This window comes from Canis aureus, chromosome 34 (assembly GCF_053574225.1).
Source record: "Canis aureus isolate CA01 chromosome 34, VMU_Caureus_v.1.0, whole genome shotgun sequence".
NCBI classification, from domain to species: Eukaryota; Metazoa; Chordata; class Mammalia; order Carnivora; family Canidae; genus Canis; species Canis aureus.
In genome coordinates this window covers 23,430,857-23,458,725 of record NC_135644.1, presented here as the reverse complement: position 1 = coordinate 23,458,725, position 27,869 = coordinate 23,430,857, and the positions used below count along the sequence as shown (strand labels likewise).

The window sequence follows — 27,869 nt, the reverse complement described above, 5'->3', positions numbered from 1 at the left end:
TCAAGATTCAGGGTGCCCAGGCTTTCTGAGGCAAGAATCTGCATTGTGCCCAACCAGCATGGAGAGTGTGTAGAGGGGAAGGTATGTTGGCACAGAGCGTTCTATTACCAGAAAAGGGCCTGGAGAAGAGCTCTTGACATATGCTGGAAAAACCTTCCCTGGACTTTACCTCTCGTGAGGCTGCTGGTTCCCAAAGGGGCTTTCATTATGATTTGCCAGCTTAGCTGAACCTTGTGGTTTCTTGTGGGGAATGCCCTGTCCCCAGCACCTCAAGACAGAATTAACACTTGCCTTTGTCTTCATGTTGCCACCCTCTCAGCCTAGTAGTTATCTTTTTATGCTCTAAAACTGATACTGCTGAAAGATAGTCACAGGGTGGCAAGAGATCTGTGGCCTTTTGCTACTTGACTTGTTTCACGTATTCCCCGCTCCCCATATTTTCTCTGTTGAAACAAACTTCATTGACTTTGCAGCCTTCTTGGGCCTTTTGAATTTTGACACCAAATTCTGTCTTCTGGGCTTCCAATCATCATCCCTGCCCCAAGTGATAATAACCATAACTAACACTGTATGACTAGTGAGTATAGATGAAATGGAAGTACCACCAGATACCAGATTCTCTAAAAGTTAGTCAAGACTTACCCACTGCCACAGGATCTGACATGGAGTCAGAAAGAAAAGAAACTCAAACTTTATTTTCCTGATTCCCAATCATTCATTCTCCCTGTTTTCATACAGTCCTTGGGTCACATGTAGCTGTAGAAGCAGAACATCCCCCATTAAACCTTACCGATGAGGAAATCCATCCACTGGTCGAATTATAGTCATAAATATCCATGACTGAATAGTTCTGAATCCTTCGGAGCCACTGCATAGAAATCCTTTCTTCATTTACCCATGTCACATCACACAAGTAGTAATCCCTGGAAGGAAGAAGGAAGGAAGGAAGGAATGAAGAAAGGAAAGAAGGAAGGAAGGAGAGAGCATAACTATTTTCAGACCTTGGTACAGATAGACATTCTACTCAAGGAAATCCATCTTAATAAGCATATGATTTTAAATGGTTGTCAAAACCATTTAATATCACAATTTTTTACCTTTTCTGAAAGCTTAAAGTGTAATTTAGTTTTGAATGGAAATTAAAATACATCTGACAGGAAAAACAACAGCTAACATCATACAGTGGCTTCACAAACGTGACTCACACTAGAGCTCAGGATTTTTCAAGTCCTCAACTTGGCCTTTGGTGGTGCTAGGAAGGCAAGGGTGACATTTCCCATCTCTTTTCTGCTGTCTTGAAAGAACGTTACAGTGAGGCCAGAGACACTGGCTGAGATTCAAATATTTTCTGGTAATTTGACGTGCTTCTTTAGAAAATTTTTGCTTTTGGGGTGAAATTATAACTGACCCTTTTCTCAACTTCGTTTTCAAAGGGGAAAAATTGATTCACATCTCTACAAACTTTGAAAATCAAATAATTATGCTGTAAAAGTCTTTTCTCAAGAGTCAAAACATGAACCATGTGAAAAAAATCAAGGAACCTTAATATAAGATTTATGCAAATGGAGCTATCTCTCTCTAGCAGGGCATCTTCCTCCAACGCACACCTTTAAACATTTTTGGGACTCTTTTTTTTTTTTTTTTATAGTGAGATGCAGGGAATTCACAATTTACTTTTCAGCCGGCCTCCCTAAATATTTGCTCTGGATTGTTTATTTTATTTGTTCCTCGTAGCCCTCAGTGTGATTTTGAAGGACCATTCTTAAATCATGCGTTTCTACTGCATGATTTTGGTTGATTGAAGCCTTATTCCCTTTTGTCAGAGAAACTCCAAGGGAATCTTTTCTTCCCCTTTCTTCCTGACTGGCCCCATGGCCATATCTTCCTCATCACCCCGAATGCACTAAAAGATGCCCTAAAATGCTCCTTTGCTCTTCACGGGCTGTGGCCACCCCCACTCCTTGTGTCTCTTTGCTCTCCTTGCTCACAAGCTCTCGGAGGCAGGGCCACAGACTTCTTGTTCACAGGGTGTCTCCAGGCCCTAACAGAATACCTGGCACAAAACAGGCGCTCAGCACAGAAGAAGGGGAAAATCCTATGGAGTTCTTTGTGGCTGAAATAACTGGCTGTCCTCAGAACTCGCAGATCATGTCCCCCCTGCACTCCCTTCACAGACGCGAAAGCAGACAACCAATATTTATGGAGCACTTAGGCTGGATCAGCACATCGTATCCCCCTCTTGTAGCTAGGGATACCTCTTGGGTTAGTGCCCCCAGGGGTGCCTCCTGGCTGTCCCCACTGCAGGTGGCAAGCCCTGAAGGCAGATCAACCGCTTCACCCAGCAGCAAAACCCCTCTTCCCACAAATAGGGACTCCTCTCCATTTCAGCCCTTTCCCTTGCTCAGTAAGAACCTACCCACCATCTAGTCTGCATGGCTGGTATTCCATGAACACCCCCTGAGATTTCCCAGCTGCGTCCCCCCTTTGTTCAACCTGCCCTCCAGTCTGAAACCACCGCCGTGCTCTGACTTCCACAGGTCTCCCTCAAATATCCCCTGAGCTCTCTGCAAATGCCCCTCCTTCCGGCCTGATGCCAGCAGTCATACCGGCTGCCAGGCTGCAGGGTATGAGAGTGTGAGCGCCTCTTTGCAGGAACAGGAGCAAGGGGCCCTCACTGAGTCCAAGTCTTCTGCCCTTTGCCCAATCCACAGGCATTAGATGAGAAAATGGAAAGGCAAATAAATCTTGCTGGGGCCAGGGAGTAAATGATTGCAAAGGGGATGGAATCATGAAATGCAAGGGAAAAAATCAAATTTTTTGAGATGAACTCTCTAGACGAGAGGTCTGAGGACTTTCTCAGCAAAAAGCCAGATAGTAAATATTTTAAGCTTTGTGGGCCACACGTGCTGTCACAACTACTTCTCTCTGCCTTTGCAGCACAAGAGCAGCCAGAGACGATACCTAAACAAACCAGTGTGGGCGCGTTCCAGTGAAACCCTGAGATTTGAGGTCCGTCTGATCTTCGCACGTCATGAAATATTACTCTTTTTGTGATTTGCCTTCCCAACGAATCAAAATTCTAAAAACCTTTCTTACTTGCAGATCAAACACGGATGGCATGGGGCTGGACTTGCCAGTGGGTCCTGGCGTGCTGATCCCTGCTCTATGCCAATGGTTCCTATTCACAGATCAAATCCCTTTGTAAATCGGATGAAAACCATGTCCCTCTCTCCAGGGAGGAAAAAAATGTCTCTTCACATACATGCACACATTGTCCCAGGGATCCCTGGGCATCGATTAGGATCATGGGCACCAGAACCAGGCTTCCCTTTTCTCAAGTGGCCTGGTCGGGAGAAAGGGCAGGCGGGGGGCAGGTCAGGGAGGGAAGAAAACTCTTTAACAAGACAAGTGTTTTATCTGCTAAAAACCATAGATTATACTTCGGATTCAGAAATCAGCAGTAACTTTCCCCCACTTGAAAACACGGAGTACTGGAATTTGGGAGGCCTGCCAGGAAGCTCACATGCACCTGGCACCTTCCCTGCCCGTTTCTAGATCAAAAGTCCACGAACCTGTATCTTCCACTCTCTTTGTCACTCTCTGCAGCCCAAGGTGTACTCTGCACCCTCTGGCGCCTCCGTAAGGGCCCTTTGCCAGCAAGCGCAGCAAGCGGACGGGACGTTTTGAATTCTCATGTAAACATACTTCTGTTTAATCACAGCTTCTCTTTAGGATTTGGAATTAAGGGGAGACAGAACGACGCTGCATAACATAGTCCTGAGCCAAGATCATGCCAGTCTGAAATGTCAGTGAGCCATAAAAAATATATAAAGGAACCAATGGGCAGAGTGTACTTTTTATTGAAAGGTTTAAGTCCCACTTAAGACCAGAGAAATCCAACAAGCAGGATTATCAACTATATTTTGTTCTGCAGGTTGATTTTTTTTTGAAAAAAATTATTTGAAGGGAGAGAGAGAGAGAGAGAAAGAGAGAGAGAGAGCCTGCTCGAGCAGTGGAAGGGGCAGAGGGAATGGGAATCTCAAGCAGACTCCCTGCTGGGCCTCGAGCTCCACTGGGGCTGGATCTCATGACCTGAGATCAGGGCCTGAGCCGAAACCAAGAGTCAAGTGCTCAACCAACTGAGCCACCCAGGCGCCCCTGTGCGCTGATGTCAATCTGTAAAAACAGAGAGGCGTCTACTGAGTAGACTGGTTTGAATGGTGGGAAGGGGCAGAAAGGGGCCATCAGGCAGCCTGGCCTTCCCTTGAGCCGGAGACTGCCCATCCCAGGTTGGGCATAGCGATCCAATAAACTCTCTACCTTCTGGGACGGGTTACTGCAGGGAGAGTATGGTTAGACTTTAATACTAAAGCAATGGAGTGATTTCTGGACAGAATAACAGGAGTTCACACCCATGGGGAGTTTACTACGTGCCAGGAACCGTTCCAAGTGCTCAACATAAAGTTTGTAGCAGCCTATGGGGTAGGAAGGCTAGAATTCATGTTTTGCAGACAAAGAAAGACAAGTGTAGAGAAGCTAAGTAGCTTGTCTAAGGTCACACACTGGGAACTGTTGGAGCCACGATTCAGACCAAGCAGCTGGCGTCAGATTTTGCTGTTCCCAGTTGCTCCCTCTATAGAACCTCCACCCATCTCTCTGGTAAATATTGTTGGCTAGCTTCACCCTCTTGCTTTTCTTCCGGATAAAATTCCTCACTCCATGAGGTCTATTTATTCGTACAGAGAGTGTGTAAACTAAATAGCTGAATTTTATAAAACAGATTATATTCGAATGTACTGGGAGAGACCTGCTTTTGAAGGTCATATTCCAGAGGATCCCTTTGTAGGGCGATCGTTGCCTTGCAAATAGTGGGCACTTAATAAATGTCTGGTGGGTCGCACTAACTCCCCCAACTTGTGTCAGAGTTTCTTTTGGTGTATGAAGGATACTCAACATCAGGTAGGCATTACTAACTGGAAAAAACATTGGAGGGAAATTGCTCCTGAGAGCAAATGCAGACGGTGGAGTGATTAATTCGGTGAATCACCCAGGGAAGCAGGCGTTCTTCCAGCGTTGGCCCCGGGCTCCATGCCACTCTGCTCTGATGGGGATGCCAGCCCTCCCGGGGCTGCTGACAGATCGCTGAGGAGAAGGGTAGGTGGGGTGAGGCGGGGGGGGGGAGCCCAATCACAGGGGGCCTGTGAGCACAGCATGTGAGCTCCTGTCTTGAAGTGTCACAAGCTTCCGGGCCATTTCAGTCCAGTACAGTATCTCCTGTGTGACAACCTCGGACCTGATATCTCTATAGATCAAGGATCATCAGCTATTCAGAGGACACATTTATCTATTGCATCATTCGGGAGCAGATAACACAGGGTGGGGCAGGTCATGAGCTGGGTGTGATGCCCCCCCCCCCCCCCCGGAACCATTCAGCAGCTCTGGGGGGGGGGGGGGGTTGGTGACCTGAGTAGAACACGCCCTTCCCAATCCTCTAGCTCAGGCCACAGAATTTGCAGACGGCTGGGAGGAAGCAGAAAAGAGGGATTGCTATGCAGGGTCACTTCGAGGGTCATCTGGGGTGCTGGCTGTCTACACGATTCCCCACACATAAACTCACATACATAACATACGTCACTTATCTACGCATGAGCTTATTCATTTATTCTACAAATATTCATTGGGCATTTGCTGTGTCCCAGGCCCCCTGAGAGGCACTGGAGATACTCCTATAAGATGGGCCCCTACCTGTAGAACTTTCTTACTTTAATCCAGCAATGGGAAACTGAGCTCTAAATAAAGCAGTAGGAGGTATATGTTGTTTTCTCTCAAAGATTTTGAGCTTGCAAATTCCCATTAGGAGTCATGAATACCACCAAACAGCCTAAGGAATCTAATCCACTTAACCTCTAAATCAATGAACGCAGCAAGGAGGCTCCCTGTCTCTGGTAGGATTTCACCTGCTAGAAGTTCTGTGACGCAAGGATATGGCCTCAAGGGAAAATGAGTGATGAGAGCAGGGGCAGAGAAGAGAAGAGACATGCGCGCTCCCCTAGGGCTACACTCCAGGTGCTCCTACTCTCCAGGAACTAGCGGTTTGCTGGGAAACACGGCAGAGGGTGCTGGGCAGTTTGCTAAGAGGCGCAACTTGCTGGGATTAACCTGGTCCTGCTGGATGTTAGCATGAGGCCAGAAAATGGGGCATCACCGCTTGCTAGAACATTTTCCCCAGAAAGGACCTCGAGCCTGGTTTTAGATAAGCTGTGGCCTTGCTGGTGTTAATGGAGACCAGAACTGGATTTATGATTCCCTCTATAACACATTCCTGAGGCATTTCCAGAAATGATTCCTCAGTAAAATATGTCTCACACAAAATATCCCTAGTGAGTGAAGCCGTCCTCACCAGGAATGCAGCATAAAGAACTACAAACAATGACTTAATGATTCATTCCTAGGGGGCAACAACTAATTCCTTAGACTTGCACACATTTCCTGAGGTCAGCTCCTGGAATGAGGTTTCGAAGTTGGGGCGGGGGGGGGAAGACCCCACAGATGAAGCCTTGGGAAATGGCCATGACAATGACATGGTAGGCAGTGTGTCAAACGAGATGTGAGTGGAGCATCAAGCATGGTCCCTGCCCACAGGAAACACTCAACACATGAAACTCCATTTTTGAGGGAGTCTGGCCTGTCAGGGCCAGGCATCTGTCCCTGCTCCCAGCTTCCATGCTAACTTGCTGTGCGACCTTGAGCAAACGAGTCTCCCTCTCAGAGCCTCAGTTAGCTCGTCTGTGTCCCAGTGTGTTCTCAGCGTGTTCTGGAACCCCTGCAGGTTCTGTCTAATATCCTGACTCCTGGGGGAAGCAGGGGAGACAAGGCCTATGCCTGCCATCTGAGCAGTAATCTTCTGCTTGGCTTCTGGTACTGCACTCCTGTGCCATACCTCACTGGAAACCAAGGCTTCTGGGTCCTTGAAAAAGTTTGTAAACCACGAGTAATGTCTAAAGCCCCTTCCAGATCTAATGTTTTTCAGAGCAAGGGCTTGTGGCTCATCCTCCCTGTGGACAGATGTCGGTTGTAGACTAAGAGGTCACACCAGGCCCTCCTGCTCTTTCCCTGGACAGCCTTGTACTTTCCCACCTGTGGGTGACCTTCCCCTTCACCCTCTGCCACCCCCCACCCCAGTGGTGCTCTGTGGAATCCTTCCTGTTCAATCCACACATTCCCTAGGATGCTTTCTTTGATCCCTGGGGTCATGGGAAACCTATTTCCTCTCCTTGGAATATCTCTGGCCTTCTGTCTACCCCTCTGGAGTATTTGCTTTTGGAGTCATTTATTGGAATATGTTATATCCTCTGCTTGGTCATAAGTGCTAGAAAGACAGAAGCTCAGGGCATTTACATTTGTTATGTAAATAGTGGGTGCTCAATCAATGTTCATAGAAGAGATGACTGGACGGGGCCAAACAGCAGATTCTAGAATCTCCAGGTAAATTTTCATACCATTGGGCAAACTCAGGAAAAAAAAAAATTTAAATTTACTGATAATTGATTTTTTCCTCCAAATGAATGGGTGAATATAGTTATTTCTAATCAGATCAATGAATTAATAATGACAGAGCAGAGCCTACAGCCTGCCTGATGTGGTAAATCAATCCTGAGAAGGATGCTTCCATGTGGCTCTGATAATAACTTCAGGAACCTGAGGGCAGGGGCTGAATTCAGACAGAGGGAGACACCCAGCAGAGCATTTATAAGCTCTTTCTTCTAAGTCAGAAAGACAGGTTTGAATACAGACTCCGACTTGGTCATTTTTGTAACTTCCAGGCCTCATTTCCTGGTATGTAAAAGAGGCATATAATTATAGTTGTTGGAGTTACTTTAAAGATTAATACAATAAAGCTTGCGGGAATGCCCTGTGTCTGGCACATAGCGAGCGCTCAGTATATACTAGCCGTCATTTAAAAGCAACAAGAAAACCAACATAATTAGCAGAAATGAACAGAAAGCAACTAACGGCCATAAATTGCATGCGGTACCATGGTTATCTTTACAGGAAAACACGGGGGGCTGAGGGTGCACGGCGGTTGAATTTCAAACCACCAGTGATTACTTAGGCAAGTGACATCCTGAGGCATGTTGGTGTCATGAGGATCCCTAAATGTGACAGTTTCCCTGAATTTCTCCCGTTCTCACGAGGACCTGCACAGCCCCCATGATCTGACCTCACTGCCATCACTCACCTCTCCACCTGCACCGCGCTGGTCACCTGGCCCCTCGCAGGTCCTCTCATGCACCAGGGCATTCTCTCTGCGGGGCCTTTGCACCTGCTCTTCTTCTGCCTGGACCCCGAACGTCCAGCTACTCAGGTGGCTAGCTGCCCCTCTGCCTCATGTCACTGCTCACAGGTCACCTCTTTAGAGAGAGCCTCCCTGACCTCCCCCCACCATCACCTTCACCTTGCCCTGTTTTGATTGTCTTCACAACTTTTGTCATCAGCTGATGCTCTGTCTACCTGGTTGTTGTCTCCCTCCTGCACCTCGAGTGTAGGTTTCATGATACCTGGGACTGTGGTGACTCTATTCACTGTGAGACCCCATCACTAGAACCCTGCCCAGCATGAGGACATCGAAGCTCAACAAAGAATGGCTGATGAAGGAAGGAATGGCTTTCGACCCTGGGGGACACCCTGGGATGCTACGCCTGATTCTTCCATTCATTTCTAAAATGTTCTCCATGAGATCCATGAAACTGTGTACAGCCCACACATTCTGATCAAGACTCTTACCCTGTTAAAATATCAGGAGGAGGGGAGATCTCTACTGAAGTTGCATTGGTGCCTGAGATGAGATTGTCGGTTTTTACAACGAAGAGCTTTACGGTTGGATTTATAGCTCCTGCCTAGGGAAACAAAACAAAACAAAACAAAACAAAACAAACAATTATATAATTGATATGGACAAAAAATAAAGATATCACATCACTGCACGGGTTTAAAACTGTACAAAAATGTCTCCATTACACCATACAATTATAATAATGAGACATGTTAAAAATTTAATATAGTTAAATTTGATGAAAGAATGAACATAAGAGAGAGTCAAGAGATGCAACTTTTCATGTTCAGGCAGACACATATGTATTGACAGCCCAAAGCACTCCTGTTTAAATCACTAATGGTCGTAACTTAATGTATTTTGTGCGAACAAGGATAAACTTTTTAAAAATCGATTTCATTATTTTGCAGATATGCTCTGACTCCAGAAGACAAGATGTGTAGTGGCTGACAACTAGAAGAATGCCTCGGGTTCAGCCAAAGACACAATCCACCAGGAAGATGAGCTCACCTGAGCCAAGAGCCAAAAACGTTAATTAAGAAGCCGTCGTTTGCGCTCCAAGTTCACGTTTACCACGTTCGAGCTTTATAATCAATATATGATGACAGAAAGCTACAGAACTTTTTTATAATACCTATAGATCTTCAATTGACAAATTAGTTCGAAATAATATATTTTTAGTGAGAGCATTTTGTGGGTTTTTTTTGCCAGTTTCACTCAAAAAATAACATTCCACTGAAAATACATCTCTATATTTAGTCCCTGATCTTTTTTTTTCTTTTAACTTCCTCTGTCTTCCTAAAATGGCAGCTCTTCGTGTAGCAAATTGAGTGAGTTGGTAAAAATAAAAATCCCTCTTCCCAAGTTACTTACAGCGAAAACATTTACTATTCGATTTTCCTATAGATGATACTGTGGCCATTAATATCATGATACTAGTGAAGAGTCCTGGTTGCCTTCTAAATCCCCCTCTTCCTCGGCTTACACTGCTTAACAAAGCTGTTCGATTTTCATAAATATGCCTCCCGGAGGGGGAGAGCAGCCTTGCAAACCAGGATGTGAGACCATTATTCCAAATGCAGGACGTGTGAAACTCAAACTCACATTAGTGCCAAATCTATACCAGAACCGCTGAAACCAGTCACGTATCGGTTAATTAGCAATCCAACCTGATACATAACTGAGCTTTTCAACTTCATCCAGGGCACACTCCAACTTCTACAAATAAGATGAGCTTGTGATTCAATGACAGTCTCTCCTTTCCTCCACTGAAACATTTTCATCCTCCCCTACCTCTTTCAAAAGCATTTTCTCCATCTTTTTCGGCTTGTCATTCCTCAAAGTTTTTGGAGAAATTACAAAACCTTAAATCACACTCTTTCCTGGGATAATAAAAATACTTTAAAATTGCCAGATGCTGTTGACTTCAGCAAGAGTAATCACAGCAAGCTGTTGAAGAGAGACTGACAATATTTTCATTAGCAGGAAAGGATTAAAATGAAACCATTCTCTTCCCATCAAATCGCGGAACCACTATGCGAATAGGAGCACAGACCTTTGGATATGGAATGCGCACAGTCTTTGGGTACTGCAGTGACTCGTCAGAGTAGAAGGAGTATTCAATAAGTGGGACTTCTGTGTCGTTAAATTGGGCATATGCTAAAAAAGTGCCTTTTGGAGACCACCACAGAGCAGAGTAGGCACTGAAGACTTCCTCTGAAAAAAAGACATAAATTGTTCTGTTACACGAAGTAGCTGATAAATTGGCTTTGGCATTCAAAATATTGTTCTCATTAGCTTTAGTAATTACAGTAGAGTTCAACTAATGAACCATTTTGCATTTGCTGGGCTTCCAAATTCAGAGTAATACAAATGAATAAAAATAAAATCTTCAAGGATAGATCTGGATTGTAAAAATAAGTAACCCGTTGGACCATTTTAGAATATTTTAGCACACAATATTTAATATAAGCTCTACATTTTTTTTCTTTATCTTATAATCCTCTAAATTTATGCCGCAAAACATACTAAAAGTAAATTTCACACAAGGGGCTGATTCTCCTTTCTAATTTTCAAACAGTCAACATGCCAGCATACTCTCCCCAACTGGGCTCAGTTTGTACTGTGCCCACAGGGTACTGGTGGGTGGTGTGTGGCTCCAGACTATCAAACTAATATGGTGCCCACAGTTTACTACGCTTGGCACAAACAGGGTGTGGGAAGGATGAATTTAGAATGACAAGGAGCTCCATGAGACCCCTATTGAGAAACGCCTCCTCGGCTTAGCCTAGAAACTAAGGACTCAGGCAGATTAACACGCTCCTCTGGTGCAGATGGTGATGGTAGGGGAAGAGGGTCAGAGAGTGACGCAAATGAAAGGAAAGGTCTTGCTCTCCAGAACGCTGTTGGACTCATTCTCATTCTCTGGCAAATGTAGTTCTTTCCTATGTTTATTATGGAGTCTATTCATGGGACTTCCAATCTCTGGCTCCTAAAATGCCAAAACCTCTTTCACGGAGAGTTCAGGTAGACTGGATGGAGACTCCTAGTCCTTTATGCGGATTTAATCCACAAATCTCATATTCTGTTGCGCGTGTAAAGGTAAAAGCAAAGCACAGAAATTTGAGTCTTAGAGTTAGGAAATCATCTGTCCCCATCGCTTTTCTGATTCCTGGGGCTTCTTCCAAGTTCCTGTTTTCAATAATAAAAATAATGGTAACAGTACTGGCAGTAATGGTAACAACAGTAACAATAATAACAAAATGTAATAATTATCATGACGAGCAACTATCATTTAATGAGTGTTAAACCATACACAACTGACATATATTATCTCTGGTAATCCTCACAGTGGCTCACTGTGCAGGTGAGCAAGGAGGCAGGCAGGCGTAAAGAGAGTAAGTCATTGCCCACGGTCACATGGCCAATAACCGATAGAATCAAGAATGAATCCAGACTTGTCTGGTTTGAATCCATGCTTCTCACCTCCATACTCTATGTCCCTCCATGCCTATTTCAGGTCTTCTAGTAACAGAAAACCTACTGGGTCAGGCAGGCTGGTCCAGCTTTATCTGTTTTCTGCCTGTGTCATTAGGTTACATTCATGTAGCAATTTAGAATTTATAAAACACCATCTAATTTAGTCCTCACAAAGATCCCTAGATGAGTCTATTCTATTCACATCCCATTTTACAGAGAAGGCAACTGAGGGGCTTAGGGAGAGTGAATGAATTGCCAAAGACAAGGCAAGGACACAGGCCTTGTGACTCGGAGTCAAGGGGTTTCTACTGGGAACTTCTTTAGATACTGAGTTGATGTCTCCTTCCTATGGCTCCTACTAATTGGTTCTGGTCTAAGATCAAGATGCAACTACATAAAATGAATACAATTACAGCAAGGTCATGGTTTTTAAAATTGCTTTTAAGTGCAGGCAGTAGGTAGTATCTATGTTTTGAATTGGTGGGTATTTGCACTGAACACATTGTTCGACATCATGATGTATTAAAACCACTATCATAAAACTACTTCAGGTCAAACGCAAAAGTCCTGAGAACGAATAGTAGGGAGAAGGGAGCGTAACAAAGGAGGAGCAGGTTTCCTGTCCTTCCTGATACAAAGCTGGCTGTGAGCACAAGTGTCAATGGCACCCCCTCCCCCCACTCTCTGAACCTCCCTCTTCTCCTGATACCTCCCGTCCAACCACTCTGACCTTCCTTATGTACTCTCTGGTCTTAATGCCCTCCACTGAATAGATCTGGATTCACTCTATAACAATTATCCATTGGTACCTTTGTCTCTCTCTCCAGCCTGAGTTCCCTGAGGGCAGCGGCTGGATAGCATTTGTCTCTGTGTCTCTAAAACCTGACACGGCACCTCATAGGTAGTTGGCACTCAGTGTGAATTGTGCTGAATGACCCACACCCTCAGGGTCAGCAGTGCTCCATCTTTCAAACTTCTTTCTTTCTCTATCCCTCTTCATCCTCGCTCTCGAAATACTCATTCTCACCTCTGGGCTAGGTAAACTATACTCATACTTAAGAGTGAATGTCATGTGATTAACTTCATACTAGGAGATAAAATATTATTATTTTTACACGAGAAGACACTTACTAACTAAAGTAAAAATCAATTAGAAAATCATGAAATAAGACAAAGGGAAAACATAGAGACATTGAGAGAGAAAGTCATTTGCGAACATGGAGTGAGGCAAGGGGCACAAGTTCCAGAGGGCAGGCTATTCTGGGAGTGTCCCTCCATGATACGACACATGGCCCCGTGTGGACCTTGCAGCTTTGTTTGTTCTTTTACTTATGAACCTACAGATTCTCAAAATGTACTCTTTTAGTCTTATCCTGAACAAGTCTTCATGGCTGCAGTGGAGATGCTCCAGTGGGAGGCTTGATCTCCAATACAGAGAAACAAGTGTGCCCTTTCCAAGTATGGATCATTCATAAATATATAAAACCAATTCTAGGAACTTCTCCATAGGAACCAAAGTCCTGTTTTTTAGAGACAGGCCCACATTGGAACTGGGAAGCCATTCTTCCTTTTGTCATCAACATGCAAACTGAGATCTTTCCAGCTATTATCTACCTTAGAAAGGGCTCATAGTATTAGGTGTGTCCTTATCTTAGAGACATTCAGATGTTTCAAGGAAGGAGGGATTTGCAGCTTTGGGAAGAGGCTTCAAATAAATCCAGTTCACTTTGGGGACCCTGCAGGTTGTGCTGTGCTGTCCAATAAATGTTAAAGAAGGCTTTCAATTGCTAAGTGACTAGTGCTAGTAAATTTCATTAGAAGTTATTTCTGGGCCCCGGGGATTTATCCTTCTTTTAAAGTGATTTTTGTTGTTGTTGTTGCTGCTGTTATAATGTTAGCCATTTAATTGAACTTGACTTGAATTGGGTAAGAACCAAAATTCAGTCATGAAGAAAAACTATTTTTTTTTCTTTTTTAACTACAAGGAAGAAATAAGAGGATGAAATAAGGATGAGTACTTAATAAGCTTTAGGCAACCTTGCAAACAGTCTGGAAAAGCCTCAAAAGGCCTTTTACCTTGGCAACGATAGGCATGAAAAATGTTTTTCTAATATTTTCTAAAACTCTATCCTAAAATAGAGACTAATCGTCTTTAATATTTTTAGTTCTTTTTTCTTTTTGACCAATTTTTCCCCTTATAGCCTTTCTAATTATTTATTCCTTCTTTAAAAACAGGAAATTATGATTTGTCCAAGTTAAAATGAACACAAATCCTCTGTAAAACAGATGCTTTCTTCCTCCTCTATTCCCCAACCTCCAGACAACATTTTGTCAGCTCTTAGAATGCTGTGGGAGTATTTAGCTTTCCTTAGTAACTCTGGGTTAGGTAGGCCCAGCTAAAGGAACATCTGATGTTAATCTCTAAGCTTTTATGCCCAGTAAAGCAGAAAAGCTACCTACACAGAAAGGCCCTTTGTAGGAGGAGCCGGAAGACAATAGGGGCATTGAGAGACAATGAGGACACAGGCGAAACAGGCTACTGCTGGCAAATCTTTGTTGGTGAGACACCTGGTATGATGAGTGCTAAAGAAATTTGATGATATTTTTAAAAATGCAACTTATTTTGAATGCCATTGAATTTCTCCATTTTAAAAGAAACGTTTTGTTTTGTTTTAACTTACAGATTTTCTAATTTGAAAAAGCTTTAAAGTCTCTACCTTCATAAACCCAGTCAGTAATTCCATTGTATATTACATTTTCCTTCCCGTTCCATGTGATTCTCTGACTTGATATATTTGGTTCATTTTTAACATAAACATCATTGTTCCAAACGTATGCCTAGAAATATTAAAAAACAGAGTGATAAGTAATAACCTGGTATAAAATATCTTATCCTGGAGTTAAAAAATATCTATCTACAATAGATAGATATTTTTATCCTCAAATAATGCAATAATGCAAATAATGCAAATAATGCAAATAATACAAATACGCAAATGTAATGATTGCCATGAGTTATTCAATTTGTGTACAATAAAGAATCATTTACTACCCCCACATTTAATTAATTAATTAATTAATTAACTTAGTTATTTATCTTAAAGATTTTATTTATTTGAAAGAGAAAGAGAGCACAAGGATGGGGAGCAGTGGAGGGATATGGGGGAAGCAGAGTCCCCAATGAGCAGGGAGTCTGATGAAGGAATCTGATGCAGGGCTTTATCCCAGGACCCTGAGATCATGACCTGAGCTGAAGGCAGACACTTAACAGACTGAACCAGGTGCCCCCACCTTCACATTTTTAAAATTATAAGTGTACATTCTATAACCCCCAAATTAATTCCAAAGACACTCAATATATTAAAAAGAAGCAGCTCACAAACATCACTATTTGGATGCTAGAGTGTATAAGAAGACCCAAGAGCCTGACCACTTCTACAGGATAATGTGTGCTTCACATTGTGTTCTGGGGGTGGTGAGTTGAGGGAGTGCAGTTGATGTTGGAAGGGAGAATTGCTTCTGCAAATGGTCAGTCTATCTTCCTGTTTAGATTCTTTGGTACTTCTGACATTCTCCTAGCACTATAGGACATGAAGGTATACCTACAGTGACACAGAGAAGGTCACAGAACTAGCAGGAAGCAGGTAAGCCTCAAAAACAAACAAGCAAGCAAACAACAACAACAAACTGAATACAACAGAAATTAGAATTTAGGAGTTGAATGGGCATTTTTTCCAGTAAGTAAACAATTCAGAAACTTTCAGGAATTGTATTTTACTGTGTTAGACCAGTAAAATGCTATTTTAGGCAATAATACTATCTTTGATAGTCAAGCATTTGCTTCCTAAGTGTCTGCTCTGTATCAGGTTATGTAGCTTCTGCATGTGAGAGCTTTGGGCCATTATTTTTTTCCAACAATGGAAGAGACTTACTAACCAATTTATGACCCTCTGGTGACCATGTGATCCACTGTGTGTTGTTTGGAATTTTTTCTGCTGTTATCAGCTGCCTGAAAAAAAGATAAAAAGAAACATTACCAAATGAATACATCACAGTGGGATTTTTAAAAAAATATCATTACACTAAAAAATCTTAATAGATTTTATAAGGAAGTTACTGACCTTTTCTTTAAGTCATAAATGTCGTATGAAGCTGTGTAAGAATGCCTCCATTGCTATAAAAGAAAACAGATATTTCAGGCTTCTGTGATTGATAGTTCAGCCACTTGCTAAAGGAGCACAAGATGAGATGTAAAGTAAGAGAACACTGTATAATTTTCGAATTTTATCATATCTTGTAATTCCTATCTTAATCCTCAGAATTTTGGAATTAGGAAGAGAGTCTTAGAGACCATCTAGCATAAAATCCTCTGGACTTCATCTGTAACCTAGGTCTGACATTACTCCTGCCAAGGAAACTTCTCAGGATCACAGTGGGCTGATGTGCTGCTTCATGGCAGACATTACTCCTAGCACTTACCATAGTATGTTAAATCCACCTATCTACGAAAACACAAATTTTTACTTTTCAACCATCTCCCTGACAAAATATTTAAAAGGTAATGTGGAGAAATACTTACTTTCCTACTTTGATTATAAAAGTATAAAGTGTTACAGATTTTTTGAAAGCCACCTAGCAATATATATTAACATTAAAATATATATTATCTATATTTTAAACAGCCATCTCAAGAATCTAAAAAATGAAAAGCAAACCAAATCCAAATAAATGAGAAGAAAAGAAATAATAAAAGTAAAAGAGCAGTAATCAAACAGAAAATGCACAATAGAGAAAAATTAACAAAGCCCAAAATGGATCCCTTGAAAAGATGAATAAAATTGCTAATACATTAAGAGTGGGTGTGGGGGGGAAGTATGAATACCACTATCAGAAAAGAAAAATGAGATTAAAATAGGATTAAAAGGTTTTAAGACTCTATTATAAATGTTGTTTTGCCGATAAATTTGAAAGTTAAAAATTGGATAAATTTCTTGGAAAAGAAGTTATCAAAACTGAGACAAGAAAAAATGGAAAATCTGTATAGTTTTATATCTAAAAGCCACATTGAATCAATAAATAAAAACATTTGTACAAAGGAAGCTCCAAATCCAAATAACTTTACCAGCAAACTCCTTGTTATTTAACTAAATGAACTAGAAACTTACACATATACCAACACCCTCCACACAAATTTTTAGTTTTATTCATGATTGCCAAAACTTAGAAGAACCAAGATGTCCTTTCACAGGTGATAGGTACACAAACTGTGGTCCATTCAGACATTGGAATATTATTTAGCAATGAAAAGAAATGAGCTATTACATTACAAAAAGACATGGAGGCACCTCACATGCATATTGCTACGTGAGAGAAGCCGATCTGAAAAGGCTACATATTGTATAATTCCAACCATTCTGGAAAAGGCAAAATTACGGAGGTGGTCAAAAAGATCTGTTGTTGCTAGAGGCTTGGAGGAAGGGAGGAGGATGAAGAGTGGGAGCACAGAGAATTCTTAGGACAGTGAAAATATTCTGTATGATACTGGAATGGTAGATACACATCATCACGGATTTGCCAAAACCCATAGAATGTACAACATAAAGAATGAACCCTAATGTAAACTATGGACTTAATTAGTATTAATGTATCAATAATGGCTCATCAGTTGTAACAAACATTCCATACTAATGCAAAATATTAATGATTGGGGAAACTGGGAGGTGGGGGGTGATGAAGGAGTGCATGGGAACTCTGAATTTTCTACTCATATTCCATAAATCTAAAGCTGTTCTAAAAAAATTTAGTGTATTAGTTCAGAAATAAATGAATTAGAGCTATGCCAGATAACTTGGAAAAAGTTCCACTTGGTATCATTGAGTGAGAAATGCAATTTGCAGAAAAGTATGGAAAACAGGATTTTATTTTTTATGGAATAAGCAATGACTAAAAGAATATCTATCATCATACAATTATTTGAATAAGGGCAAAAATATAAAATATGGAATATATATCCTAGGTTCTAAACATGTGATACCTGGGGAAAGGTTAAAAAAAAAAAAGGAAAAAAGAAAGGACTTGAAGATTATATATAAGTATAATATATATAAATTCAATACATAAATACATAATATATACGTATATATACAGATTTTATTTATAAAAAAATATGTTTACATGTGGATGCATTCATACATTAAATATACTTTAAAAGAAATTATGTTTTTATGTCTGCATTCCCCACTATATTCCTAGATGTAAGAAATTGTTTCTTATTCATCTTTAAAACTCTGGGGACTTGTCTAGTGCAAGCCACATAGTCTATGTTCAAGAAATAAACCAAACTAACATAAAAATAAAATTTTACTTATGAAAGTGAAGCAGATGAAATGGGTAGCCCAAGGGTAACCAATTTGTGTAACGACAGAACTGAGACACAAGCCAGAGGTTCTAATCTTGAAGAGTATTTCTCATTTGTCATTTATCACTCTCCTATCCTCTCATGTCAATAATTATGTATTAAGCCTCTACTTTTTGCAAGTCATACATTTTTTTAAAAATCCTGGATTATTTTGATGCAATCCATTCTCGTTTCTGGGAAACCTCTGAATGCTCTACTTGTAAGAGCCAAAAGGTATGTTACAGGCTAAAAATATTAAGAGGTTTAAGAAGGTTTGAGATCACTTGGGATGACAGATCCATCATGATTTGAGAAAGGAAACCCAAAATGTTTGGTATGTTCACTTCATCTTTTGAAACAGACTCATCCATCTATTTAGGTTATAAACTTTGGGAACTATCCTCTGTCAGGCATTACTGGATGAGACAGGCTCACTCTCCTTGAGGAGTTCATAGTTGAATGGAGATTTGGACAAATAAATACAAGAAAAGAATCACAAGACATATATAACAGAGGTAAGTGGGGAGAGGTAGGGATCATAAGTTAGGCCTTAGGGAGATTAGCAAGCCTGATGGAAAAGTTGATTGTTAGACTGAGTCTAAATAGCAAAGAACTGTCACCAGAGATGGGGTTAAAAAGGCATCACAGCAGAGAGATGTTGAAACACAAAGTTAGGAAAGATTACGTTTAAGAGCACAAGCTTTGGAGTCTTCTAACCTGGATTCAAGACTGGCTATTCACTGAATGTTTGTTGCTGGGCCCTCTACCATTCATATGTTGAAATCCTAATCCCCAATGTGATGATATTGGATGTGGGGTCTTTGGGAGGTAACTAGCTCATGAAGGTGGGGCCCTCATGAGTGAGATTAATTCCTTTATAAAAGAGACATCAAAAATATTCCATGTTCCTTCCTCCAGTTGAGGACATGAGGAAGATGTTCAACTATGTTCCATGAAGCGGGATGTCACCAGATGCTGACTTTGCCAGCACCTTGACCTTGGGCTTCTTTCTCAGCTTCCAGAACTATGAGAAATAAATTTGTTATTAACCCACCCAGTCTATGGTACTCTGTTGTAGCAGCTCAAATGGAGCAAGACAAGTCTCTACCATGTAATAGCAGGCAAGTTTCTTTCTAAGCTTCAATTTTTCTCTTTAGGAAAATGGGGCTAATATCAGCAATGATCTCATGAAAAGTTCATGAGAATGCAAGTGAAGTGCTGAGCAGAGCCCTAGAATACTGTGAACATGTCATAGTTGATGCAACTACTATCTCTGGGGCATTCAGCAGTGAATGGAGATGCTGGGGGAACATCCATACCAGGCTGCATAGTACTTATTTATTTATGTTTTCACTCACTTGCTCCCTTACTTGTTTGTAGCCACAATCTAGAAGTAATATTGTTCTTTCTGAAAGCAGTAACTCTGTCATGAAGAAGCCATAGAGTAGAATCTAAAGAATATTTCACAGTAGACTTCCAAAGAAATAGAATAGAACTAGACTTTTCTTTTGAAAAGATTTTGGATAGGTTTATTGAGACTTGATTAGTCAACTGGAATATTATCAGCATGTGATAAATGATGCAACTATGATTAATTCTGGAGCATTAAGCAACAAGTAGAAATTATGAGTTGCACATTTATGCTGTACAGAAAATTCTACTGGATAGTCTAAGAAGTAAAATAGAAGACAGAGTGTTCTACTTTCACTCATCTTATAATTTGGTGTTCTGAAATCAAAGGTACGAAGAGAAGAAAATAAGCTAATGTGATAGAGAGTGAATGGTGGACTATGGGAGAGCAGAGTGGCAGGCGGCAAAGTTAGGTAATGCGATCCAAGAAAGCCTGGACCTGAATTACTAAAAAGGGAACACTGTATGATAATCAAGAGAGGAAGGTTCCAGGAGGAAGTGATAGCAAGTACTTAGCCCTTAGATGGGAATGAATGAGGCTTGAGAAAACTGAAGAGAGGTGCCCTTAAAGCTTCTTTGGATCACTGAATCACCGGAAGCCCTTAAAACTACCCAGGCCTGGGCCCTGCCCGTCACGGTGCTAAAATAGTTGATGTGGGGTAGGCTGCAGACATCTCTATTTTTAAAAACCTCCATAGGTGATTGATTGCAGGGTTCAGGCAGGGCTGAGAAGCACAGGCCAAGCATGTTGAGTCCAGAGAGACTAAGAGATGATAGATTAGCAAGGGTGGAACTGAGGTCCAATCACACAGGCTTCTGAAGATGCTGCGGTTAGAGTTTGTGTTTTATTCTGAAAGTGACGGGAAACAACTGATCATGAGAGCTTAAGCATAGGCATGACATAATCTAACTTAGGTTTTAAAAGGAGCACTGTAGGTACTGCCTGAAAAGCATGATGGCCCTGGGATGAAGGGAATAGCAGGTAAACAGCAAAAGCAGCTAACTGCTCATGTAAACTCCGGTGACCCAACAAATACGAATTACCAGTGATGGTTGTCCAACTAAGGTCCGCAGTGAAATACAACCATTAGTATACACCACATGGCGCTTATTGACCTTGGCCAAATAGTAAATTGAGCTTCTATGTCTACCTTAACCTCATAGTCTTTATATATTTGTTCTTAACATGGGCAATTGTTATTCAATGGTTCTCGACCCCGGTTGCTCATTCAAATAATCTGCCCATTTAAAAAAATGATGTCATAAAAAAAAAAAATGATGTCAGCTTCACTCCAGAGGCTGTAACTTACTACTCTGGGGATTGGACCTGGCCACTGGGAATTTTTAAAGGCTACTCAAGTGATTTTTTAATCTATGGACAGCAATAAAAACCACTGAATTAAACAATCCATTAATTGGGAACAGATGTGTTAAAGTTGGCCTCAGATTCTGATTGGCTGCTAGCTGATAGGTTTAGTAGAACAGAGTCAGAGAATCTTCCATGTCCAGGAAATGGAGCTGGACACAGTGAGTCCAGGGTAAATATTATGATTGAAAATCACCATATCACAATGGGAAATGAAGTAGGAGATGGTTTTCTTGGCCTGAGTATAGAAGTGCTGGGGTGTGAGATAAGGCTCCTCAGTATTTATTATTTATTCTAGAATAAAAAGGCAGAGGTGGGGATCCCCAGCTTTATATTTTGTTTTCAATGCAGAATATCCCTACAGGTCTTTAATCTTTCCTACAAGTTTCAAAACTTCCTATACTTGACAACTGTTGTCAAATCCAGGAATAACTAAAAAGCTACAGTTAGCTCCCGGCAGTTTGCAGCCAGCCTAAACATGAAGAGGATATGTGGTTAAGCTTTCCTGAGTGGGGGGAATCTGATGTTGGGCTGAGGTTCCCCCTTTAGAATGGTTTGTATATGGTGGGACCCAAAGACGGCAAGGTGGTCTGAGTCCATTTGCAAAGTCTCTTCTGGAGGATAGGAAGGATAACTCTTTTTAAAGTAAATACTCATTGAGAGTTTTACTTTATGTAAAGCTGAGACAAAGGAAATCAGGTATTGTGTTGCTGGCTGTGCAAGTTGTACATGTAAGTTTGCTTTTGTTTTTTATTTTTTTGTAAGCTTCCCTTTAAATTATAAGTTCTCTTGTATTACCTTATGCTTTCAGTATCTATAGGGTATTACTCATACTTTTTAGTATTTGAAAACATTAAAAATGAACTTCAGGTGTTGGACTTATCTTTTATGAATGAGAATAAGCTATTTTTCCTTAAGGAGCTTTTAGTGCCTATGCTATTATTTAGGTGTCAATCTTTTTTTTTTAATTTACATTTTGTTAGTTAGCATAGAGTGCAATATTGGTTCCCAGAGTAGAAAACCATGATTCATCACCTACATATAACACCCACTGCCCATCACAAGTGCCTTCTTCAATACCCATCAGCCACCTAGCCCATCCCCCACCCATGTCCCTCCTTCAACCCTCTGTTGTTCCCTGTTGTTAAGAGTCACTTGTACTTGAGTGTCAATCTTAGATATTTGTGGACTTGAAATCAGTTATAAAATAACCTACTCATAAGATTCCTTAAATGTCATAGTAAGATAGCATTTCTTTTACCTTCACATAGTTGTACTCTAAGAGAATAAACTGTCCATCGGGAGACACTGAATAATCATTTATAGAGTGTTCAAATTCCTCCTGTCAAGCAAGTGGAAAAAAAGAACAATTGAACAATTTCATTTAGCGATCATTATTGAGCACTTACTATGTACAGGGTAGGGTTCGACATGTGGCTTATGCCATGGGAGCTCCCAGAAATGGCACATTCCCCCACACAAATGACCACAAAGGAGGATATATGGTGATCAGAATTTGAGAACCAGGGAGGGAAGAATTCTTTCTAACCCAGGAAAGACCACTGTGAGGGTAGAGATCAGGAAGAGAGAGAGAAGTTTCCTGGTAGGGGGAAGAGCAACAAAGCAGGTGTCAGAAAGGGCATGCGTATTAAGATGATCCAGAGGTTAGGCGTAACCTGAGTACAGTATAGGGTATGCCAGGCAATGTATAAGGTGAGAGGGCATAAAATTAGAAAAACAGCTGGGACTTAAATATAAGAAGTGGAACCATAAACCACTTTTTGCACATGGATGTGATACAATCTTGTCTGTCTTTACAAAGACGCCCTGGTGACATGGTGGCTGACATGAGATGAGAGGGGTTGCATCAACCCTGGACTTGGGCAACGCAGCAGTCTCACCTCCAGAATGGAGATAGGGACACAAGTACTAGAGCGCTAACAGATTAAAAAGGCATTGAACCAGGACTCTACAGTGGAAACAGAAATCCGAGGGACACTTGACACTGCAGAGAGAGAAACGATAGGGTTTGTTGAGTATCTCTAAATACAGGGGATGGTAGAGACTCAAGGAAGATTCTGAGGATTTGAGGAGTAGAATTTCACTTTTTAGTCTAAGCGACTTGGAGGGGAGCATTGTTTACCCAGATCGGGAACTCAGGAAGAGAATAGGGTGCTTTCAGTTTTCAAGGAGAGTGAAGGGGAAATAACTAATTGAGCTTGGGATACTGAGTTGAAAATACCTGCAGGACATGGGTGGGCAGGAGCAAGGAAGCTATTATTAGAAATAGAGATTTCGATCTCAGCAAGAGGTTAGTGTTGAAAGTGTGCATCTGAGAATCAAGGCCCCCCACCCCCCCACCCCCCAAAAGGAGAGCCTTGATGCTGTGGAAGTGCATGAAATTTGCTGAAGGAGAGCGGGCAAACTGCGGAGAAGGGCCAGCAAGTGAAGACAGAGCCCTGACAAGGGCACTTACGCTTAGGAGTAGGGGCAGAGGAAGAGGAATCGTCAAGGGAGACTAGAAGGTAGCCAAGGCAGGGAGCATTCCAAGAAGGAGAGAAAGATCCACTGTGCCATATGCTGCAGAGAGAGTTCAACAGGATGAGAAATGATAGTACTCATGATTTGAAAGGTTATGAAAAAAAAATCCTCAGAATTTCCTTAAAGTATGAATGAATTATGCGATCAAACATACAAAGGTACTGTTCTCCAAGAAAATGGAGCTGTTTCCGTATTCAGCATTGAATAGCAAGATATTATTTTCTTGTTTGTAGAGGTATTCGTGATCTAAAAAAAGAAAATGGCCAGATCAGTATTTCAAGTTGTGATTCAAAATCCTCAGAAGCTAAAGATTATACAGAAAAAAACTTAAGGTTTAAGCTCACACCAGCACTAAATAAGCATTTCTAAGTTGGAAAAACATTACGTGATGAATATTACACTAGTGTGCATCCATTTTCCCATCATTATTGTCAACGTTTCAATTCACTTTTAACTTTTCATAGTCCATAACAAAGAAATACTGAGGTTTATTTTCCTTTGTACCTGTAAGTAGGAAAAAATACTCTCCCATATGGTTTAACAAAACAAGGATATCTTTCTTCTCAGGATATCTTTCTTCTTCACAAAAGCACCCCAGGACCTAACTAGAAGGAGCACAAGCATAAAAATCTGTCCCCTCCCCCAAAAAGTCCTTACCTGAAATCCAACGCAAAGAGTAGAATTTCACCCTAAAAGTATTTTTTAAATAATCAGTTAGAGTGTAAGTTCTGCGACTGTCAGCTGCAGCATCATCTGTTGATTAAAAAAAAGAGCCAAATGTTCAGTAAGATGGAATAACCTAAGTTTGGGATAAAACAAACAAATGGATCACTACAGTATACACTGGTCAAAAATGCAGGAATTACGCTCATAAAATGCAAAACACATTCTGAAAGATCTCAGGCTGGGTGGATGGGGTAGAAATGCACTGAAGTGTTAAAGCATATGTGAGTGCTGTGTCTCTCTGAGCTATATTCGTGCCTGGCTTAGTGAGCCTCCCTATGAAGGTCTAGATTCACAAGATCCAATGGAAATATAAGGGAGTACATTTTCTAGTAGCCATATTTAAAGATTTGTAAGGTGAAAATAATTTTAGTAGCATATTTTATTTAGCCCAACAGACTCAAAATATTATCATTTCAACATGTAATCAATATTTAAATTTTATTAATGAGCCTTTTCACATTCTTTGTTTTTATACTACTTCTTTGAAATCCAGTATGTCATCTATGATTACAGCATGTCCCAATCCGACTAGGCACATTCCCGGTCAGTAGCTATGGGTGGTCATGGAGTGGATGGCACAAGGCTAGACTGTCCTTTTAGGCCTGAAGGTTCACTTCCAAGTGCTCTTGCTTTGCCCGGACCTTTCAGACTGCTGATCACATAACTCACTGATCTTTGTTTCTATCATGACCTTTCCTTGAACTTGGAGGGTGGTGATTTATGAAACTCTCCTTTGGATTCTAGGGCACCTCACTTCTCCTGACCTCTGACCCTTAATTTTCCATCCTCCTTTGACTTTATTTTTCTCTATTAACCTCTAAGGTAGAAATGCCCAGAGCATCAGCTTCTTTGCCCTTCTCTGCCTCCATTTCTCCTTCTAGAGGACTCTAGAGAATATGACTTCCTGGGCTTCAGGCATATTTTCCATTTGAATACATGACAAAACCTATACTCATTACCTCAGCCTTCCACACCCCACACTCACATTTCTGGTGCTGTGTTGGGCCTTTTTAGTTGATTTGTCCCATGCTAACCCTAGGCTTACCTTGTCTAAAATAATTCCTTCCAAAATAATGTTCCCTATGGAATTTGTGTGGTTTTAGATTCTGTTACTGGAGATCCAAATTCAAAGTCTGAAAATCATTTTTGATGTCTCCCTCTCTTTTACTACCACCTGCATCCAATTTTGTCTTTTCTGTCTTTGCCTCTCTTCCTCAGCCTCTTCCCTGCAGCATCTCCAACTGCTTCCCGGGCTGTCACAGTCCTCCACCTGCCAATTCCCTCCTCTCTCATGGAGACTTCAATACTGCCTCCTTTGACTTCTGCCCTCACACTACTCATTTGGCTTTTGTAATTAATAACTTGTGTTAATGACTATCTTTCCATGCCTACCAGTGTGGTGTACTCAGCTAGGCCACGTATTCATTGAAGAAAGGGCCTTGGGTTGCTGTTTGTTTGTCTATTTGTTTTTCTTCAACTTAGTACCTAGCACGGTTCTATGCCATAGTAGGTACACACAGTTTTTGTTGATGACATAGGATATCATCCTACAAGCCTAACGAAGCCAATGTGATTCACCAATCACAGAGCCTCCACTGATGACAAACAGTCTAAGGAGGTTTTCCATATACTCTACTCTTTCCACATACTCACAAACATATGCTCACAAAATCAGCCACCATTATAACTTTTCTATAACTGTTCTTACTCTTTTGGGGATTGAAAAGCCAGTAGCAGCTTCTCTTGTTAATTTTTTACAGAGTGTGGAAAGGTAATTCTCTCACAGGAAATGCTCTTTCAAAAGATGTTCTTAAGATCTTATTTCTTTGGATCTTATCTGATAACGTAGCCTTGTTATCAAGGCTTGTACAAAACTATCGTAGCCTTGTACAAAACTTTCCTTTTCAAGGACAAAATTGTTACCCTTTATTACTTTGACTTTGTTTAAGCCTAGTTTGCTAAATAAGTAAAAGATTAAAAATAAAAGAAAAAACCTTTGTATTTTTTTCTTCCACTTCAAGCCTGCATTTCACCCTGGAAAATTAGCAAGATGTTTGTATTTGTTCACAGAGATACAGCAAATGGGTAGAACCAGCCCTTGGACTTGCCAACTTTAAACAAGAAGTAAAGCCCTGTGCTACAGAAAATATTTGAAACTCATATTGGACTACAAAACCACAGATCTGTAGGTTTATCCACAAAATACCCTCAATTGTTTGTATTCATCCAAACATCTTTGATACTTCAAATGGCTATAAAGTGAGTACTGTTTGAAAAATACTATGGGGGACATATACCCTGCAATCAAGAGCTATTAGTCTAAAATTGACGCAAAAGACATTCTAAAATTAATACAACTCAAGATATAAATGGTTCACAGTCCTATATTACCTTCTGATATAGGTATCTAGATAGACCTATCTATATAGAACATATTACACACACACACACACACGCACGCACACACACACACACACACACACTTATATTGCAATGAACTGAATGTGTCTTCCAAAATGGCTATGTTGAAATCCTAACCCCCAATGTGATGGTATTGGGAGATGGGGCTTTTGGGGGTGATTAGGTCATGGGGGTAGAGCTCTCATGAATGAAATCAGTACCCTTAAAAAAAAAAAAAAAGAAACAAACCCAGAGCTCTCTTGTCCCTTCCATGTGAGGACACAGGAAACAGGCTCTCACCAGACACCAGACACTTAATCTGCCAGCACCTGAGACTTCCCAGCCTCCAAAACTGTGAGAAATAAACATCTATTGTTTAAGCCACCCAGCCTATGGTACTTTTGTTAATGCAGCCTGAACAACCTAAACCTTATATATAAAGTAAAACAGACATATCAACTTAGAACATCTTTCACTGACTCTTGATTGTGTAAGGAGAGAATTAACTGAGTACTTACAGCAGACTTTGTACAGTGTTATCTCAATTAAATGCTATCTCATGGAAGGGCAAATGCCTTGGTTTCTTAGGATAACACACCTAAACCTAGGATATTAAAATAATTGAGGCAAAATTCCCTGTGGCATCATCTGCTGCCCAGGGTGCTACCCCTCATGTTCATGATGCATGACTCACTGAGCACTTACCTCTCCCCTGTCCCAGACAACGCTGAGCTCATTCTCTCATCAGGCCACAGCTTTCCTAAGCCCATCATGTCTACCATGTTTGGGCTCCCTTCTGCTCATAATGGGCCCAGGATGATTTTAATCCATCTACTGATGTCCCAGATATCAACACTGATGCCACACTCTTGCTACGACCCAGGACATCTGTGAAGGCCCAGGCCGCCTTTGGTTTGTGTCAGGCTCACTCAGCCACTTTACGATGACCCTGCGAGCTGCTTTCCAGATCCTGGCTACCCGATCCCAGAACAGTGCTGTTGAATTGGAGCAAATCAAGCAACAAATGTTCCTTGTTTTTTTTTTTTTTTTTGCCTTGCCATTTGATAAGCAGTGCACATTGGAAGATACTCTTGAAACATCTAGATAAGCGAGTTCTGTGAGACGTGAGTGCCAAGTCCAGGTTTTGACCTTTAGCAAGTTCATAGTTTGTTGCCAAGTTACAACCTATTCTGTAAAACACTTACAGGACATGCTCA

General features: G+C 41.2%; 1 protein-coding gene across 3 annotated transcripts in view; it reads right to left on the bottom strand.

The window, feature by feature from the left end:
• The window catches only part of DPP4 (dipeptidyl peptidase 4), a 78,599-nt gene that overhangs the window by 31,196 nt on the left and 19,534 nt on the right, over positions 1–27,869 (bottom strand). For all 3 annotated transcript variants that reach the window (XM_077883447.1, XM_077883448.1, XM_077883449.1), the window contains 9 exons: positions 24,184–24,279; positions 23,681–23,772; positions 22,247–22,327; positions 15,934–15,986; positions 15,749–15,821; positions 14,530–14,650; positions 10,389–10,549; positions 8,785–8,897; positions 791–923 (listed from right to left, as the gene is read on the bottom strand). In XM_077883447.1, coding sequence (XP_077739573.1) covers positions 791–923; positions 8,785–8,897; positions 10,389–10,549; positions 14,530–14,650; positions 15,749–15,821; positions 15,934–15,986; positions 22,247–22,327; positions 23,681–23,772; positions 24,184–24,279 — 923 coding nt within the window. The remainder of the gene's footprint in view (positions 1–790; positions 924–8,784; positions 8,898–10,388; positions 10,550–14,529; positions 14,651–15,748; positions 15,822–15,933; positions 15,987–22,246; positions 22,328–23,680; positions 23,773–24,183; positions 24,280–27,869) is intronic.